The sequence below is a fragment of the Eriocheir sinensis genome, chromosome 44 (assembly GCF_024679095.1).
Source record: "Eriocheir sinensis breed Jianghai 21 chromosome 44, ASM2467909v1, whole genome shotgun sequence".
NCBI classification, from domain to species: domain Eukaryota; kingdom Metazoa; phylum Arthropoda; class Malacostraca; order Decapoda; family Varunidae; genus Eriocheir; species Eriocheir sinensis.
The window spans coordinates 13,833,304-13,849,672 of NC_066552.1; the positions used below are offsets into that span (position 1 = coordinate 13,833,304).

At 44.4% G+C, this 16,369-nt stretch overlaps 2 protein-coding genes across 2 annotated transcripts; one reads left to right on the top strand and one right to left on the bottom strand.

Moving 5' to 3' along the window:
• Positions 1-3,029: 3,029 nt before the first annotated feature.
• LOC126980587 (regulator of G-protein signaling 9-binding protein-like) lies at positions 3,030-9,684 on the top strand. The gene is made up of 7 exons (XM_050830662.1): positions 3,030-4,162; positions 4,367-4,573; positions 5,046-5,212; positions 5,550-5,617; positions 5,982-6,174; positions 6,685-6,853; positions 7,802-9,684. Exons 2-7 carry the CDS (start codon positions 4,379-4,381, stop codon positions 7,919-7,921), a joined length of 912 nt encoding a protein of 303 aa, XP_050686619.1. The 5' UTR covers positions 3,030-4,162; positions 4,367-4,378; the 3' UTR covers positions 7,922-9,684.
• Positions 9,685-11,009: 1,325 nt separating this feature from the next.
• Positions 11,010-14,320, bottom strand: LOC126980592 (60S ribosomal protein L6-like). The gene is made up of 6 exons (XM_050830682.1): positions 14,226-14,320; positions 13,078-13,149; positions 12,729-12,874; positions 12,237-12,364; positions 11,649-11,833; positions 11,010-11,191 (listed from the first exon to the last, which is right to left on the bottom strand). The coding sequence occupies exons 2-6, from the start codon at positions 13,147-13,149 to the stop codon at positions 11,030-11,032; spliced, it is 693 nt and encodes a 230-aa protein (XP_050686639.1). The 5' UTR covers positions 14,226-14,320; the 3' UTR covers positions 11,010-11,029.
• Positions 14,321-16,369: the final 2,049 nt, after the last annotated feature.

Here is a 16,369-nt window from a genome sequence, read left to right on the forward strand (position 1 = left end):
CTAAAAATAACCTGCCAATGTTATGCTGAGTGAAATATTTACGAAAACCATCCTGTCAGTTCCTACAATTGACCCTTCCTACTTAATTACATATCTAGGGCTTTTAAAATTGTATAGTAATGCCAATAATGCCATAAAAACCATCCTGTCAGTTCCTACAATCGACACTACCTAGTAAATTATGTCTCATAGTACAGTAACAACACAGGTGAGCTAGTAATGCCAAAAACGCCATAAAAACACTGAATTGGCCTTAAATAACATGCCAATATTACGTTACAAGTGAAGTCTTTGCGAAAATCATCTTGTCAACTACTCCAATCAAACCTACCAACTGAATTACATATCTAGGGCTGTTAAAATGATATAGTAACCCCAAAAATGCCATAAAACATTGAATTACCCTAAAAATAACCTGCTAAAATTACGTTATGAGTGAAAGCTTTACAAAAACCTTCCTATCAGTTCCTACAATCAAACCAACCTACTTAATTACAGAGTATCTAGAGTATAATAATGACATAGGTGAGCTAGTAATGCTAATAATATCATAAGACAGGTGAAAATAGTCCTTAAGTAGCTAGTAATTGACACCTGTAATTCCTGATCATACCTTTAATCAATACCTGAAATATTTATCCCATGTTTGTAAATAGCTATGGAGATGACAATGATAAGCTAGTAACTCTAATAGTATCATAAAACCAGTGAAAATAGTCTTAAATAACTAGCAATGGACGCCTGGAAATACCTTTAATCAATCGATGTTACCTGACGTCACCTGTATAATCTTATGCTTGTAAACAGCTATAGACGGCAATGATGAGCTAGTAGGTAATGCTAATAGTATCATAAAACCAGTGAAAATAGCCTTAAATAACTAGCAGGTCAGAGAAATATTAATGTTATGGTTACGTGAAAATCCAACCCCAGAAATGTCAGCCCAGAAGCCGTACCTCTTTTTGCTCTTTTTCTCTTTTCCGCCGCTCCTTCTCCTCCCGTAAGGCCATCAACTTGGCTTTCTTCCTCTCCAGCTCCGCCTTCCTGTCCGCCATGGTTAACGTGTGGCCCGGAATGGCGAAGGCTTGGGAAAAACACTTTACGAGGAAGAGCAATGGAGGGCTGGGCCAGGATGACACACGCGCTGGGATGGGTGCAGGAGGCGCAGATCCCTTGGTCCGGGGCTGGGTCTTGGCTGGGAGGAGTCATGGAGGCTGCAGAAGGGGAGAGGAAAGGGAGAGAATACTGATTGATAGTTTATTGTTGCAGGTAAACAACAAGGGAGAAGGGAGGAACATGCCATCCCAACCCCCAGGCAGGACAGAGTGTGATTATACAATTATTAATACATGTGTAGGCAGCACCATGAAATTAAAAAGATACTGATTTTCCACACCAATAAGATCATGAAAGAGCTACTCATTGATTATTTACCATAGATATTTATGGTAATGTAATGGCCAGGGTGACACACGCTCTGGAATGGGTCTTGGCTTGGATGGAGTCAATGAGGACGTAGACAAGGTTATGCGAGTAAGAATACCAACTCCATGTGCTAATAAGCTCACCAAACGTTTATTTATTTTATTCACTATTAAGCATATATATTTATTGTACTGTACTGGACTAGGGTGTCACACGCCCCAGAATGGTTACAGGCGGTTATGATCTCTTGGTCCTGGCCTGAGTCTTGGCTTGGGAGATGGCCATGGAGGGCGTAGAATGGGAGATGAGAGAGGGAGGATGCTGTCTTCCCATGTTAATATGACCATGAAACAGACACTCATAAGTCCCTTAGCATAGAAACTCACTGTTTATGGACTGTGAGGTGTATATGATGCGTTTAATAAGATGTTTTCCTCTCGTTTATCCATTCAAGGCATCTCGGCTCAGGATGCACCCAATCTGTGGCTTACCGATGACACACCACGGGAAGAAAACGTGACCGGAGAAAGGAAATTTAATGGCATACTAAGTTAAAAAGCAAACTAATAAATTATAATGAATTCTATGTGATTATTCATTATTGACTTGATGGCATGGTACTGTTCATTGTCTAGTACTGAATCTGCATCTTTTTCTATGTAGTTTACCTTCAAGAACCACTGTACCTTTCTTATATAGAGAGACAAGTGACGGGCGCAACCTGTCATTATTTATATTAACTCTTCGCTATCTGCCTCCTGCATTCCATAGGTTAATATAAGGTAATAGAAAGTGGAGTTCGAGGCATAAGATATAGATGCTCGTTACCTCAGTGCTCGTCTTTGTTACACTGGTAGGACTCGTAATTTTTAAGCGTCACGAAGCCTTCCTTATAATTTTACACGTGTTAAAGTTATAAAGCAAATGTTAAAGGTATAGGCTATAGCTGCTCGTGGCCTCGGTGCTAATCTCCGTTACATGTATTACCAGAGGTTAGCCCTGAGGAACATCTGACCTGATATGACCTCACAGCATCCAGTACCTAATATTGACCGGTCCTTGAAGACTTTCTTAGCCAATACTGAAGAAGAGACAGATAAATTAAAGGTCACATATTTTCCAGAGGTCATTCATAAGGAACATTTGACCTAATGTGACCTCACAGCATCCAGTACAGATAATGTCACCGGCTCTTGAGGACTTTCTTAGCCAATAACTTCTAAACACTTCCAGAAAGACAGGTCATATGTATTATCAGAGGTCATTCATAAGGAGAGCTTGACGTGATATGACCTCACAGCCTGCAGCCCCATATATTGACCGGTGCATGAGGACTCTGAGCCAATAACATATAAGATACATATAGATTAGAGATAGATTAAAGGTCATATGTATTGCCAGAGGTCATATATAAGGAACATTTGACCTAACATGACCTCACAGCCTCCAGCCCCATATATTGAGCGGTGCCTGAGGACTTTCTTGGCCACTGCCCGGGCGAGCGTGGCACAGACGGACCAATGGGAGGAGGAGCCCGCCGGCCCCCTGATTGCTATTGATCGAGGCGACGGGCTGAGTAGGAGGCTGCCAGCGATGCAAAGACTCACAACCTGAAGCTGTTTTCCTCATTATCCTCCTCCGAGATTAGGTTACGTGTGTTATGTCTCGGCTTTTGAGGGTTGTAAGGCGTGGGTATAGTAGTTAAGGGTTGATAACTGGCACTGTGGCGCTATTTCGAGAGGTTGGAGGCATTGAGTAGGGCCGACTTTTGCATCCCAGTACGAGAACGTGGCAGAAATGATCTCATCTTGTCTGGGGTGGTTTCCTAGCCGACACCCGCCTGCCAGGACCTCGAGACAGCATGTACGGAAGGAGGCAGCCACTGATAACCAGCAAGGACCGCTGAGGGGGGGTAAGGAAGAGGTGGAAGGGCGTGAGGGGCGAGGCGGAGTGAGCCATGAATGAAATGTCCCTTGTGCGCCCGCCAGCGTCACCCCCGCACACGCACTTGTTGAGTTCGAGGCTGTGGCAAACATGGGAGACTGCTTGTGCTTGTACAGGCGGTCCTCCCTTTCACACAGCCTCCACGCACCCTTCTCCACCCCTCCCTCGGCCCTCTAACCGCCCTCCAGCCCACCTCTGACCCCGGATCGTGCCCCTAAGAATCTCTGGCTGAAGTGATCCCCGTATCCTCAAACCGTCCGAGTCTCGATTTCTCTCCGTGACAACGTTTCCCAAGTGACCCCTTTGTGTGTGCTCTTGTGACTGCGCTCCGACACCTCAGGGGAAGGGGAAGGAGTGGTTATCTGAGGTGCTGCCCTTCTGAAATAGCCTGTAGCCTCGAGGGTCGCGGTATATGTGTCCTGCTCTGGTACTGTGCATAACATCTCAGGGGAAGGGAAGTTGTTATCTGACGTGCGGCATACGCGGGTGCCCTATATGGTGCTTCCCCTGTGAAATACCCTGTGGCGTGTTGCTGCGGCATATGTCTTGTATCCTTCTCTGGTACTGTGCATAACACCTCGGGGAAGGGGAGGAGGGGCTGTAGGTATGTGCTGTGTTACGTGGGTGCCCTGGACTTAAATGTGTCCCCTGTGTGACCAGAGGAGTCCTACACCACGACTATTGCCTCGAGATCCTTCAAGTCACTCACTGAAGTCTTCAGTCCCCGCTCGCCGCCTCAAGTCACCCTCGAATCTTTGTCATATCCAGACTCCCACATCGTGAAAAACTGTTGGTAAGCTGTTGTTTTCCTCTCTACTTCTACTACTGCTACTATTACCACTACTATTGTTACTACTACTACTACCATCCCTACTATTGCTTCTACCTCTCCTTTGCATACTCCAAACGGAAAAAAAGTAAAATAAAAATTAAAATAAAGTGAAAAACTGTTTGTAAGTGAATTTTTTGCCTACAACCACTAGTATAATTTCCCCAGGCTTGCGGTGTGATGTGGGGTCGCGGCGGGGGTGCGGGCGCGGGCGGGGGTGGGGGCGGGGGCAGCCACGGGTCCCTCAACGCCCTCGGGGGTGGTCCAGCGGGGGGCCTGGCGGGGCGCACCATGTGGATTCCCTACTGCTCGCACCCCGACACACGTAACCTGCCCATCCCCCTCGAGTTCGCCGGCAAGACTGAGTGTTTGAAGGTGCGGGCAATGATTTATACTCGAGTTAATCGCTTTCTACTCTTGCTAATCTGTTTGCACTCTTGTTATTAATTTCTTTTGACCGTTGTTCATCTTTTTATACTGTTAGTCATCTGTTTTTGCTTTTCTTCATCTCTTGATACTTTTGTTCATTCTCTATCAGATATTCTCGCAATCTAACACTTCAACATCTTCCTTTCTAATTTAAAATAGAGTCTTCCATTTAGCGTAACCTGTTTCTGGGTCGTGATCTGTAGAGTCCCGACAACCTAAGATTTGGACGCCATTATTGGTCCTGTTTTTACCACGAGAGCGTGTACTAGCGTTTGAAAAGCACGGCGAAAACAGCTCCAATAATGGCGTCCAAATCTTAGGTAGTCGGGACTCTATAAGGGACTCTACAGATCACGACCCAAAAACAGGTTACGCTAAATGGAAGACACTTAAATTATGTCCCTCCCTTTGTGTTCAGCTTATAAGGGAACTAAACCGCGAGACCTCGAGCTACCGTCATCTGGCCGTGGGTCTGGGCGGCAGCGGCGACTGTGAGCAGCTGAGGGACGAGCTCAAGCGGTCCCGACGGAGGGCGCAGGACATCGCGAGGCAGGCCAAGAACAAGCTCAACCCCTATCTGCTGGAGTGAGTGAAGCAACGCGCGCTACCTGTCTCTGTATGTCTGACACCTCTCTCTCTCTAATAAGACTAAAAATAAGTGAAAGTAGCCCTAAAACTGCCTAATATGCTTTTCTCTCTCTCTCTCTCTCTCTCTCTCTCTCAGTACAGCCTCTCTTTCAACTCCCTTTAGCTTATGGAAATAAAACTCACACCTACTCAAAACCTTCTATTTGTCCTATATCAAAAGCCTTATACAGCTGAGAGGTAGCCTTGTTGATTTTTTTATATAGCAATTTTTTTCTGACCGAGTTTGTAGTGCGTCAATTTAAACCAGTGATAGTTCAATGGTTTTAATTCCCAGGACCGACCCCGTGAGGCCTGAGGTGGCGAGGCTGTGGCGGATACTCTTCTGCTGCATTAGAGTCTTGGGTGAGTCTCCATGCAAGAGTTGAAGGCATTTATCTTGTTTGTACGGAAGCAATCGCGCGCGTGTTTTTTAAACTCTTAGGACTTACACACCCACGTTTCACTATGGGTAGTATTGCCGTGGGTGGGTAGTTTTATGAGCCTGGAGATAGTTTGGCAAGGCTTCTGTACCATGTACGTGAAAAGTACTCATGAGAATTTGATTAACCTCTCTTGTAGCCTTAGGAAATAGTTACTGAAGGAGCCCAAAGCATCTAAGAATAGGGACTTTAACCTATAGAATAGCTACAATTCTTGCCTATAATAGTGCTTTATGAGAGTATCCTATAGAGCACCTTAAAGCCCTTCCCCCCTGGCCTGTGTTCAGAGCAGGAAATGCTGCGGACGCTCACCCTGCAGCACACCTTTGGGCTGCACCTGGGGCCTGTGGGACTTATCAACACAGGGGTGCACGAGTACGGGGGGAGCCACCGCCCCGGCCCACCCCCCCTGGACGGCCATGACCTCCCACTGGATGACAGACAGGCCATTGAGAGGGCAGAGGTCAACCAGCTACACAAGTAAGGACTATTGTACCTATATAGCTTGGGTTGTAAAGGGAAGTTAGGAATGAATAAGAAAGAGAGGGAACATAACAACACCTAAAATTGACCTCTCTTTTGGCCACTCTTTACGCTTGTCTATTATGGGAGCAGCTGTTGTACCTATATAGCTTGGGTTGTAAAGGGAAGTTAAAGGAAGTTAGGAATGGATAAGAAAGAGAGGGGATATAACAACACCCAAAATTGACCCCTCTTTACTTTTGTCTATTATGGGAGCGGTGAGTATCGGGCTTTTTTTCTCTGCACTCTTTTCGTTACCCTTGAGCCGTCTCCTTTGCTGTAAAAAAAACACCTAACGACCTTTACTATAAAAACCATCACCTGTCGCCCCCTGTCATGACTTTCCAGGGAGCTTTTTATTTCTTTGCACTCTTTTTGTTGCCCCTTGAGCCGTCTCCTTTCCTTAAAAAAGCTAACGACCTTCACTATAAAAACCATCACCTGTCGCCCCCTGTCATGACCATCCAGGGAGCTTATTGACCTGCGTAACCTGATCAACGTGATGGAGAGCAGCCTGGACCTCAAGGCCTGGGCGGTGGACGACATCACCGAGAAACAGCTGCTGGCCGCCATCAACGACGACTCTGCTTCCTTCCGCGACAACTACGAGTCTGGGGCGTCCGAGGCGGAGTCTGGGGTGAGCTTATGACTGTGACCTTCTCTGGGGGGTGGCTAACTTGACCTCTGTGTATAGTGTGTGCCCTAGAGGTTATGGGGTGAGCTTATGACTGTGACCTTCTCTGGGGGGGTGCCTAACTTGACCTCTGTGTGTACCCTAGAGGATATGGGGTGAGCTTATGACTGTGACCTTCTCTGGGGGGGTGCCTAACTTGACCTCTGTGTGTACCCTAGAGGATATGGGGTGAGCTTATGACTGTGACCTTCTCTGGGGTGACTAACTTGACCTCTGTGTATAGTGTGTGCCCTAGAAGATATAGAGTGAGCTTACAACTGTCTGACCTTCTATGGGGGTGGGTAACTTGACCTCTGTGTGTAGTGTGCCCTAGAGGATATGGTGTGACCTTACGACTGTGACCTTCTCTCGGGGGGGTGGCTAACTTGACCTCTGTGTATAGTGTGTGCCCTAGAGCATATGGTAGCTTTCGAGGCGAAGTCTGGGGTTAGCTTACGACTGTTTGACCTTCTATGGGGTGGCTAACTTGACCTCTGTGAATGGTGTTGTCCAGTAGAGGATAGAATCTTAATCTAGTGCCCCTAAATGTGGTCAACTTCACTCTATAGAAAGTCAATTAGAATCTTAACCTATTGTCCCTAAGTCAGTGCCATCAAATCCTCTTCATCTCCTATATAAATCAATTAGAATCTTAACCTATTGTCCCTAAGTCAGTGTCATCAAATACTCTTCATTCTCTATAGGAAGTCAATTAGAATCTTAACCTATTGTACCTAAGTCAGTGTCATCAAATCCTCTACATGTGGTCAACCAGAATCGCAAGGTAGTGTCCCTAAGTTAAGTCAATGGGAATTTTAACCATTGTCCCTAACTCAGTGTCATCAAATCCTCTATATGAAGTCAATCAAAATCACAAGCTCCTGTCCCTAAGTTCAGCCGTTCCTCCTCCAGGGCGATGAGAGCGTCAGCACCCTACAGCGTCGACGGTACATCTGCTACATCCTGAGCTGTGTGGTGGCCGTCTTCCTGCTCGGGACTATCCTCGGCATCCTCCTGGCAGTCCTCACCTAGCACCCATAAGCTGGATTTTTTATAACAAGGATTATTTTGCCGAAACCACTGTCCTTACGTGTGTGGTTGCCCTATCATACCGAGGTGATATTATGTTTACGGTGGATTGATTTACAGGCTTATATTAACACAGGGAGCTGGCGTCAGCGAGCGAGCGTTAGGTTACATAAGGCCGAGGTTGTGTTATTTAAGTTTATGATCGATTTACAGGTTTATATAACACAGGGAGGCTGGGGTTAAGGTTTGGGTGACCTGGTTTATTTTCAGGGATGTTTGTGGTTGCTTTTTCGGTTTGGGTTATGAAGGGTTGGGTCTGGGTTGAGTTAGGTTAGGTTAAATTTGGGTTGGGATAAGTTAGGTTTAGGTTGAGTTGAGGAAGGTAGGGTTACATTTGATTGGTTAGGTTGCGTAGGGGGTGGGTGAGGCTGGCTGGGTTAAGTTAGGTTGCAGTTTGGGTAGAATCGGGTGGTGTTGCTGCATTCCGGGGTTAGGTTTAGGTTGAGTAAGGTAGGATTACGTTTGGTTAGGTTGAGTTGGGGCAGATGAAGCTGGCTGGGTTAAGTTAGGTTGCAGTTTGGGTAGAATCGGGTTGTGTTGCTGCATTCCGGGGTTAGGTTTAATACGAGGACTTCTTTCCATCCTTACGTGCTGATAAAACTGTACAGGGAATGACGATGTGGTAAAAATTGTGCTCAACTTATATGAAAATCGTGTCCCAGATCTTGCATAAGCTCAGACGCGTGTGTGTGTGTGTGTGTGTGCGTGTGTTGAAGAGTGTGTCCAAGCTAGTATTAACTCCGCTGGTCGTCTTTAGTAAATGCATAGTTATATATTTTCTTTAAAAGGTCAACAGTTAACTAGTAAGTACAATTTTAAGGCTAGCATAAGGGTGGGAGGGAGGGAGGGAGAAGGTTGACTTGTGCATAGCGAATCTTTTTCAGGGGTGTGGAGTCTGAGTCTGAGTTGGAGAAATAATGTCTTCAACTCTATTACAATTTGTGTGATGTTGTGTGGCTGGGTGTTGTGTGGTGTGGCTAGGTTCGACTTGCCTACCACTGCACTGCAAAAGAGGGGAAGGGATGGGGGGGGTGGAAATTGGGGTGGAGTCAAAGTTGGGGTCACAATTTTAAAATTTCCTGAAGTCAAAATTTTCTATATCAGACTCCACACCCAATTTTTTCACACTTAGTTGTGGCGCAAAGTGCAAACCTAAAGATACTTAAACATTTGCTCATGCGAGGTATTACGTTACACGGCTACCCTAAGCTGGGGGGGCAGGGAGGAGGGGATAGGGGGTGCAAATACTACCGAATCTGTGATGTTCGCGGCATGTTCTCAACCATACCATTGACTCTGTTAGTGTAGTATTGTGATAAGGCTCAGAGGTTAATATATTTGTTTTTATTGATTGTCACAAGTGGCTTAGTATTAGTTTGTGAGCGCCAAAACATGTGTAACGGCAACTATTTGAGGTCTTTCCAAGCTATAAAAATTTGCATGGTGGGTGATGAGACTCAAGTGAGGTTAATATATAGTTCTTTTCATGAATGATATTAAGCGGTTCACCATTAAAACATGTCTTACGGTAACTATTTGAGGTCTTTCCGAGCCGTGAAAATTTGCATGGTTGTGACTTGAGGCTCAAATGAGGTTAGTATATTTGTTTTTATCGACTGTCAAGTGGTAGAGTATTCATTTGTGTGCCAAACCATATAGCAGTATTTGAAGTCTTTCCGATAAGTGAAAATTTGCATGGTTGTGACATGAGGTCTTTCTCACCAATGGAAACCTATTGCATGGTTGTGACTTGAGGCTCAAATGAGATTCAGAGACTTAGATTATCCTTATTTAGTTTGACTGTCAAGTGGTAGAGTATTAATTTGTGAAGGTGCCAAACCATATAACAGTATCTGAAGTCTTTCACCAATGGAAACTTTGTATGGTTGTGATGTGAGGCTCAAATGAGATTCATAGACTTAGATTATCTTATTTAGTTTGTGAAGTCAAGTTTACTATCAGTTTGTGAGTGCCAAAACACATAACAAATATCTGGTCTTTCTCACCAATGGAAACCTATTGCATGGTTGTGACGTGAGGCTCAAACGAGATTCACAGACTTAGATTATGCTTATTTAGTTTGTGAAGTCAAGCCGTTTACTATCAGTTCGTGAAGGTGCCAAAACACATAACAAATATCTGGTCTTTCTCACCAATGGAAACTTCTTGTATGGTTGTGACGTGAGGCTCAAACGAGATTCACAGACCTAGATTATCTTTATATTTAGTTTGTGAAGTCAAGCCATTAACTATTCAGATGTGAAGGTGCCAAAACACATAACAAACATCAGGTCTTTCTCACCAATGGAAACTTATTGAAGCATGGTTGTGACATGAGGCTCAAATGAGATTAATAATTTTTTTTTATTGAGTCAAATGGTTCACTGTTGTTAGTTTGAGTGTGCCAAAAGTAACCATATGAACATTTGAAGTCTTTCTGACCAATGAATAGTTAAGACGTGATGCTCAATTCAGATTTCAATAGTTTCTTTTAGTGTTTAGGGTCTCATTTCAAGTGTGAGGGGACTGAAGGTTTTGTTGCACGTGAATGTAAATGCCAACTATAAGACACATGATCATTCTGCTGCATATGATTAAAGGATTATCTAAACGCTGCCTTTCATTCTCCATACATCAGGAAAATACCACAGCAGGGCTTTCCTTTCAGGGTCTCGTGTACCAACCTTTCTCGGTGACCACAAGGCAATGAACGTCTCTATCTATCTAATTCCATGACCTAACTAACACCATACAAGGTTAGCTAAGGGTTATGAATACTGAGAAATTACTGATACCTGTTCCACTTAGCTTTAGCCTCTCCTTTCTGCCCATTCCCAGATACTACTACAATAGGTCAGTCTACGGTTTTGCCCTGTTCTACTTAGCTTTAGAATCTCCTTACAGCCCATTCCCAGAGATACTACAATAGTTAAGTCCACGGTTTTGCCCTGTTCTTTCCATCCACTGCCAGAGATACTACAACAGGTCAGTCTACAGTTAAGGGTCAGGTGAAGAGAACTGAAACAAGGTGTCATACATTACTCATTTATTTTAGAACTTCAGCCTGTGTGGGTACATTTTGTTCCTGAGACCGAATGGAGTGCCAAGGTACCCGAACAGCATCTTCTTGTCCTGGCGCTTGCGGATGGCGGACATGACCATGCCGTCCACCACTGCCTGGTCCTTCTTGCGCTGGACAGATGGTGTGTATTTCTGCAGGGAGGGATCGTTGTTGTAGTGTAGTAGTAGTAGTGGCAGTATAAAGGAATTTACTGTGGAAATGCATTGAATAGGTAGCTATTTAGGTTTGGGAAAGATTAAGGGTATCTTCTGCAGGGGATTATTATTGTTATTAGTAGCAGTATATAGGAATCCACTGAGGAAATGCATTGAGAAGGTAGCTATTTGGGTTTAGGAAAGGTTAGGTTAAGGGTATTTTCTATGACCTAATATATAGTAAAACCTCAACCCAGGACCTAGTATATGATAAGTGACAGTTTGCGAGGAAAGGAAACTCAACATTATAAGTCTTTCTGATCCATGAAAACTCGTGTGGCAAAGTTGGTAAGGAATTTGGTCATAGTAAGTGCACCCTATGACTGTCAAATCAGCCCTTTATACCAAACAGAGGAGACGCCAATATATACAGCCTCCCCCTCCTTGTTCTTACCTCCTGCTTCTGCTCAAAGATGTCCCCTTCCTCCTTCTTGGGGCGCTTGGCCTTGATGCGCCTGAAGTACTTGTCGTTGAGGTGCTTGGGGACGCCGAAGGAACTGATGTCCAGCTTGGTGGCGGTGGCGATCAGGTAAATCTGGTTGACGCGGCGCAAGGGGCAGGCGTTGATCTTGAAGGGGCCTGCAACCAAAGGGAGAAATAGTACTGGAGTCCATAGTTGTGTGTGAACGAGAATGATCAGCTCAGGGTGAAGCCTGACCAATGTTATATCTGTCTATCTGTACCTCACACTGCTGAATACTGGATTAAATCACTGAATATTTATATCTATCAATACCTCAGTGTCGAATTTTAGTTTAAATCACTCGTTATCTATATCTATCAATACCTCACACTGTCGAATATTACTTTAAATCCCTCACTATCTAATCTCCAGGCAAACATATATTGTGGAGTCATCAGCGACAGTGAGGAAAGTTACGTACTACCGAAGAGGAAAGAGTGTGAATAAGAAAAGAGAACCAAGAGGAGGAGAACCTAAGAAGTGATACAAAGCGTTACAGGTCAAAAGAAGAAGACCTACCAGTCACAAGGCAGAGGCCACTCTTGAGCTGCTTGAGGAACACCACCTTCTTGCCCTTGTGGATGCCCGCCAGCAGGATACAAATGGTGCCGGGTGTGATGGTGGACCGCAGGGGCTTGGTGTTACGCCTGGGGGTAAGTTAAGTTATAGTAATATATCATAAACTTTCTTATAAGCTTCATACATTTCCTTACACCTTCAGACAGCATACTAAATAGGTGATGTAAGATCCTGAAAACATATATATATACCGTATACAGTTTAAAGAACTAAAACTATCAACAGGCGAATAGATGGAGTGAGTTTGATTTTTAAGTGGTTGACATAGAGAATCAGCACAAGTAGAATGCTGACTTTAAATTTTAAGAGAAAAAAGGAGAAATTTACAGCAAAAAACATACTCCAAGGCTAAGAATGTAACTAATTTTTCTTTGGTTAGAGTTCTCAGTGATCGCCTTTGAGAATCAGCGAGAATGACATGTCGGCACTCACTTGATGCGCTTGGCCCTCTTCTTGGGGTTGGGCTGTGAGGCATAGTATGCGGGCAGCTTCTTGACGCGCACCTTACGCGTCCCTCCGTTCTTCTCACCGCCGATGGGCTTCTCCACGAAGGTCTTGGGCTTCTCCGGCACCTGCTGCTGTAAGGTGGAGGGAAGGGGGTGATGAACATTAGGCATAACTAGTTTAGCTTTGTATATCTGCACTCCTCTTGTCTATTAAATTGTATACATAAATATTTCTATAATCCACAGTGAATTAAACTGTTATTATTATTATTAACAGGCACTGCTAAAGGTTAAGTAGGATTCCCCCTCTGCCCTTCCCTTCCCTTCCTCCTCACCTTGCTCTTGGGTTTGCCGAAACGCAGGCCACCCGGCTTCACCGAGCGGCGGACCATCTTGGTCTGCACCATCTGTGGGGGCAGGAAGGAGATAGTGAGTAACACACTGGTAACAAACAAATAGAGGGAGAGAGAGCTAGGGCTATACTGTGCCTCTCCTAGACACAAGGGGCTTGCTTACTGTCTAGGTAGTTACATTATTGACTCAATTTTGCTTAATCTGTGGCCAGAGGAACACTTAAGTTTACTATTTCTCTCACTGTTCAAGAAGGATAACTAAATCCCAAGACAAGAATATTTCAATGCAACCAGACCTAGCCACTGCATCAAACTCTGCAGTGTGGCAAGTGTGACTCGATAATTACTGACACATCAATAACCGTGTGGGCTGCAGAAAGCCTATGATGCCATTGTTTCCATAAGCCCTGCTCTGCAACCATGAATTGGGTGTGATTCAAGAGTTGTACCATGAACTCTGGATAAGACACAGTAACCCATGGCTGCTAAAATCACTAATGGCCTTCCGGTGTGTTAAAAGTAATTCTCAGCCCTTAAGGTAAATATTTAAGCAGATGATGTTGTTTTTTATACGTAATATATTATAAACCTTATCTTAGCCATCCCGTCCTTCACTTCCTCCAAAACAAGCCATGCGCCGGGGAACATGCCCACACCTCGCCAGACTGATAATTACAGATAGACATTATTTAACCTTACTGGCGGCTTAAGTGCTGTGTATTTATGACCCCCAGACTAATTATAAGACCTTGCTCTTAATGCCTTGCGGGAAATAGCCAGCCATGTGTCCGGGGCATATTCTAACACCTCTCCAGACTTATAATTAGAGGCAAAAACGTTCATTAACCTTATAAGCCCTACCCTGCCGTGTATTAATGACCCTCAGACTAATTATAAGCCCGTCCTCTTGATAGTTTGACGATAATAATCACTTAGCCTCCCCGTCCCTTCCCTCCCTCGCCTGTTTGTTTACATCCGAGGCCCAGCATCAATCACCCATTACTCTCATTTACCGGCACGCACCTCACCTTTCCCTCACTAATGACCCTTGATGAGACCCGAACTATACGTGTGTTATGTGTGTACGCGTGGATAGGCGGTAATTAAGGTGATATTCGCGGATAACTCACCTTGGCCCTCTGTAGACACGGCGACCAAAGGACCAAAGGAAGGGAAAGAGCGGCCGCCAGATGGCTCTCGGCGCCCACCACGTGTGTTTCGTACGTTAGGATTTATTGTCGTACTTGAGTTCAGTTATTCGTCTGTTATAGTGTTTAAATGTTAATTGCAAAGATCTTACGCCATTTTTGCACTCTACTATTCTTCTGTATTTTTTTATATATGTCTCTTTTGCTTATTTACAGTTTGCTTCTCAGTGGCATTATATTATTTAACTTTCCTCATTGTAATGCGCCATCGCGCTATAATTGTTCAGCTTTTCTGTTTTATTTTTGTCTCTATACAGTCCTAACACCGTATAGATAGTAGTATTAAAGTAGTAGTAACAGTAGTAGTAGTAGTAGTAGTAGTAGTAGTAGTAGTAGTAGTAGTAGTAGTAGTAGTAGTAGTAGTAGTAGTAGTAGTAGTAGTAGTAGAGTAGTAGTAGAGTAGTAGTACGTAGTAGTACTTTAGTGAACTCTGACCTAAAACTAAGGAAGCAATGAGTGAACTCTGACCTAAAACTGAGGAAGCAATGTATTAGTGCAAGGAATAGGGATAACAGGGTAGGCCTATTAGGCTTTATTAACAGGACGGTAACCAACAGGAGTGCAGAGGTCATCCTCAAACTCTATTTAGCGTTAGTTAGGCCACACTTAGATTATGCTGTCCAGTTTTGGTGCCCACACTACAGAATGGACATCAACTTGCTAGAAACAGTTCAGAGGAGGATGACCGAGATGATTCAGGGGCTGAGGAACCTCCCATATCAAAATGGCTGAAACATCTAAACTTACATTCACTAGAAAGACGAAGAGTGCGGGGAGATCTGATAGAAGTATTCAAATGGGTCAAGGGTTACAACAAAGGCGATATAAATAAAGTACTGGGAATTAGCCAGCAGGATAGATCTCGCAGTAATGGATTTAAATGAGAAAAGTATAGATTTAGGAGAGATATAGGCAAGCATTGGTTTAGTAATAGCTAGCTAGGGTGGTGGGGGAATGGAATAGACTCAGCAACCTCCCTTCTCCCTTGTTGTTTACCTGCAACAATAAACTATCAATCAATCAATCACATAGATAGTGCAGGGACGATAGCTTGTTTTAAGAGTAGACTGGATAGCTACATGGACGAGGATGACAGGTGGCAGTGAGGTGTGGGTGCAGTAAGGGGGTACTGGAGCGTACGCCCGTACCGAAGGTAAACGAGGATCAAGCATCTACCTGTAATCCTTGAAACTACACCTCACCCATCGTGAGTAGTGGGAGGAATTCTGGAGCTGCCCTGTGTAGGCCACCCGGCCTCTTGCAGTTTCCCTATATTCTTATATGTTCTTATTGTAATGCACCATCGCACTTTAATTTTTCAGCTTTTCTGTTTTATTTTTGTTTCTATACAGTCCTAACACCGTATAGATAGTAGTAGTAGTAGTAGTAGTAGTAGTAGTAGTAGTAGTAGTAGTAAATGGGGCCAATGAATTGCTTTGTGAAAGGATATGAGAAAAGATACCGTTCACAACGCAACTCTAATGGATGGAGGCCCGTAGCAGTAGTAGTAGTAGTAGTAGTAGTAGTAGTAGTAGTAGTAGTAGTAGTAGTAGTAGTAGTAGTAGTATAGTAGTTGTAAAAAAAAAGTAGTAGTAGTAGTAGTAGTAGTAGTAGCAGCTTAAATAGTGTTAATAGAGGCAGGAGGAGGAGGTGACCGTGAAGGAGGAGGAGGAGAGGAGGAAAAGGTCAAAAGCGCGCCGTTGAAGAGGCTGACCCCTCGCCTTGTTTATATGCGCCGCTAAGGAGGTCACCAGCAGCACGTTTTTTGCCAAATTTCCCGGGAAACATCTAGTCCGTGAGTATGGCGGCGCGGGGAACACAAATGATACCTAAACACTTTACTTGGAAGGCGCTTAGTGGTAATTAAATATGTATAAGACCCATTTGACAGGTACGAGCGTGACCACAGGTGGGCGCAATCAGCTGGTTCGCTCAGCTGGTACGGCCACACCCACCTGGTAGCCCCCTCAAAACACTGAAGAAGGAGAAGGAGAAGGGGAGGGAGCAGTTTTGGTCATGTCAGAGGGGAAAGAAGGGTCCCCGTACACAAAATTGGTCAGCCAGTC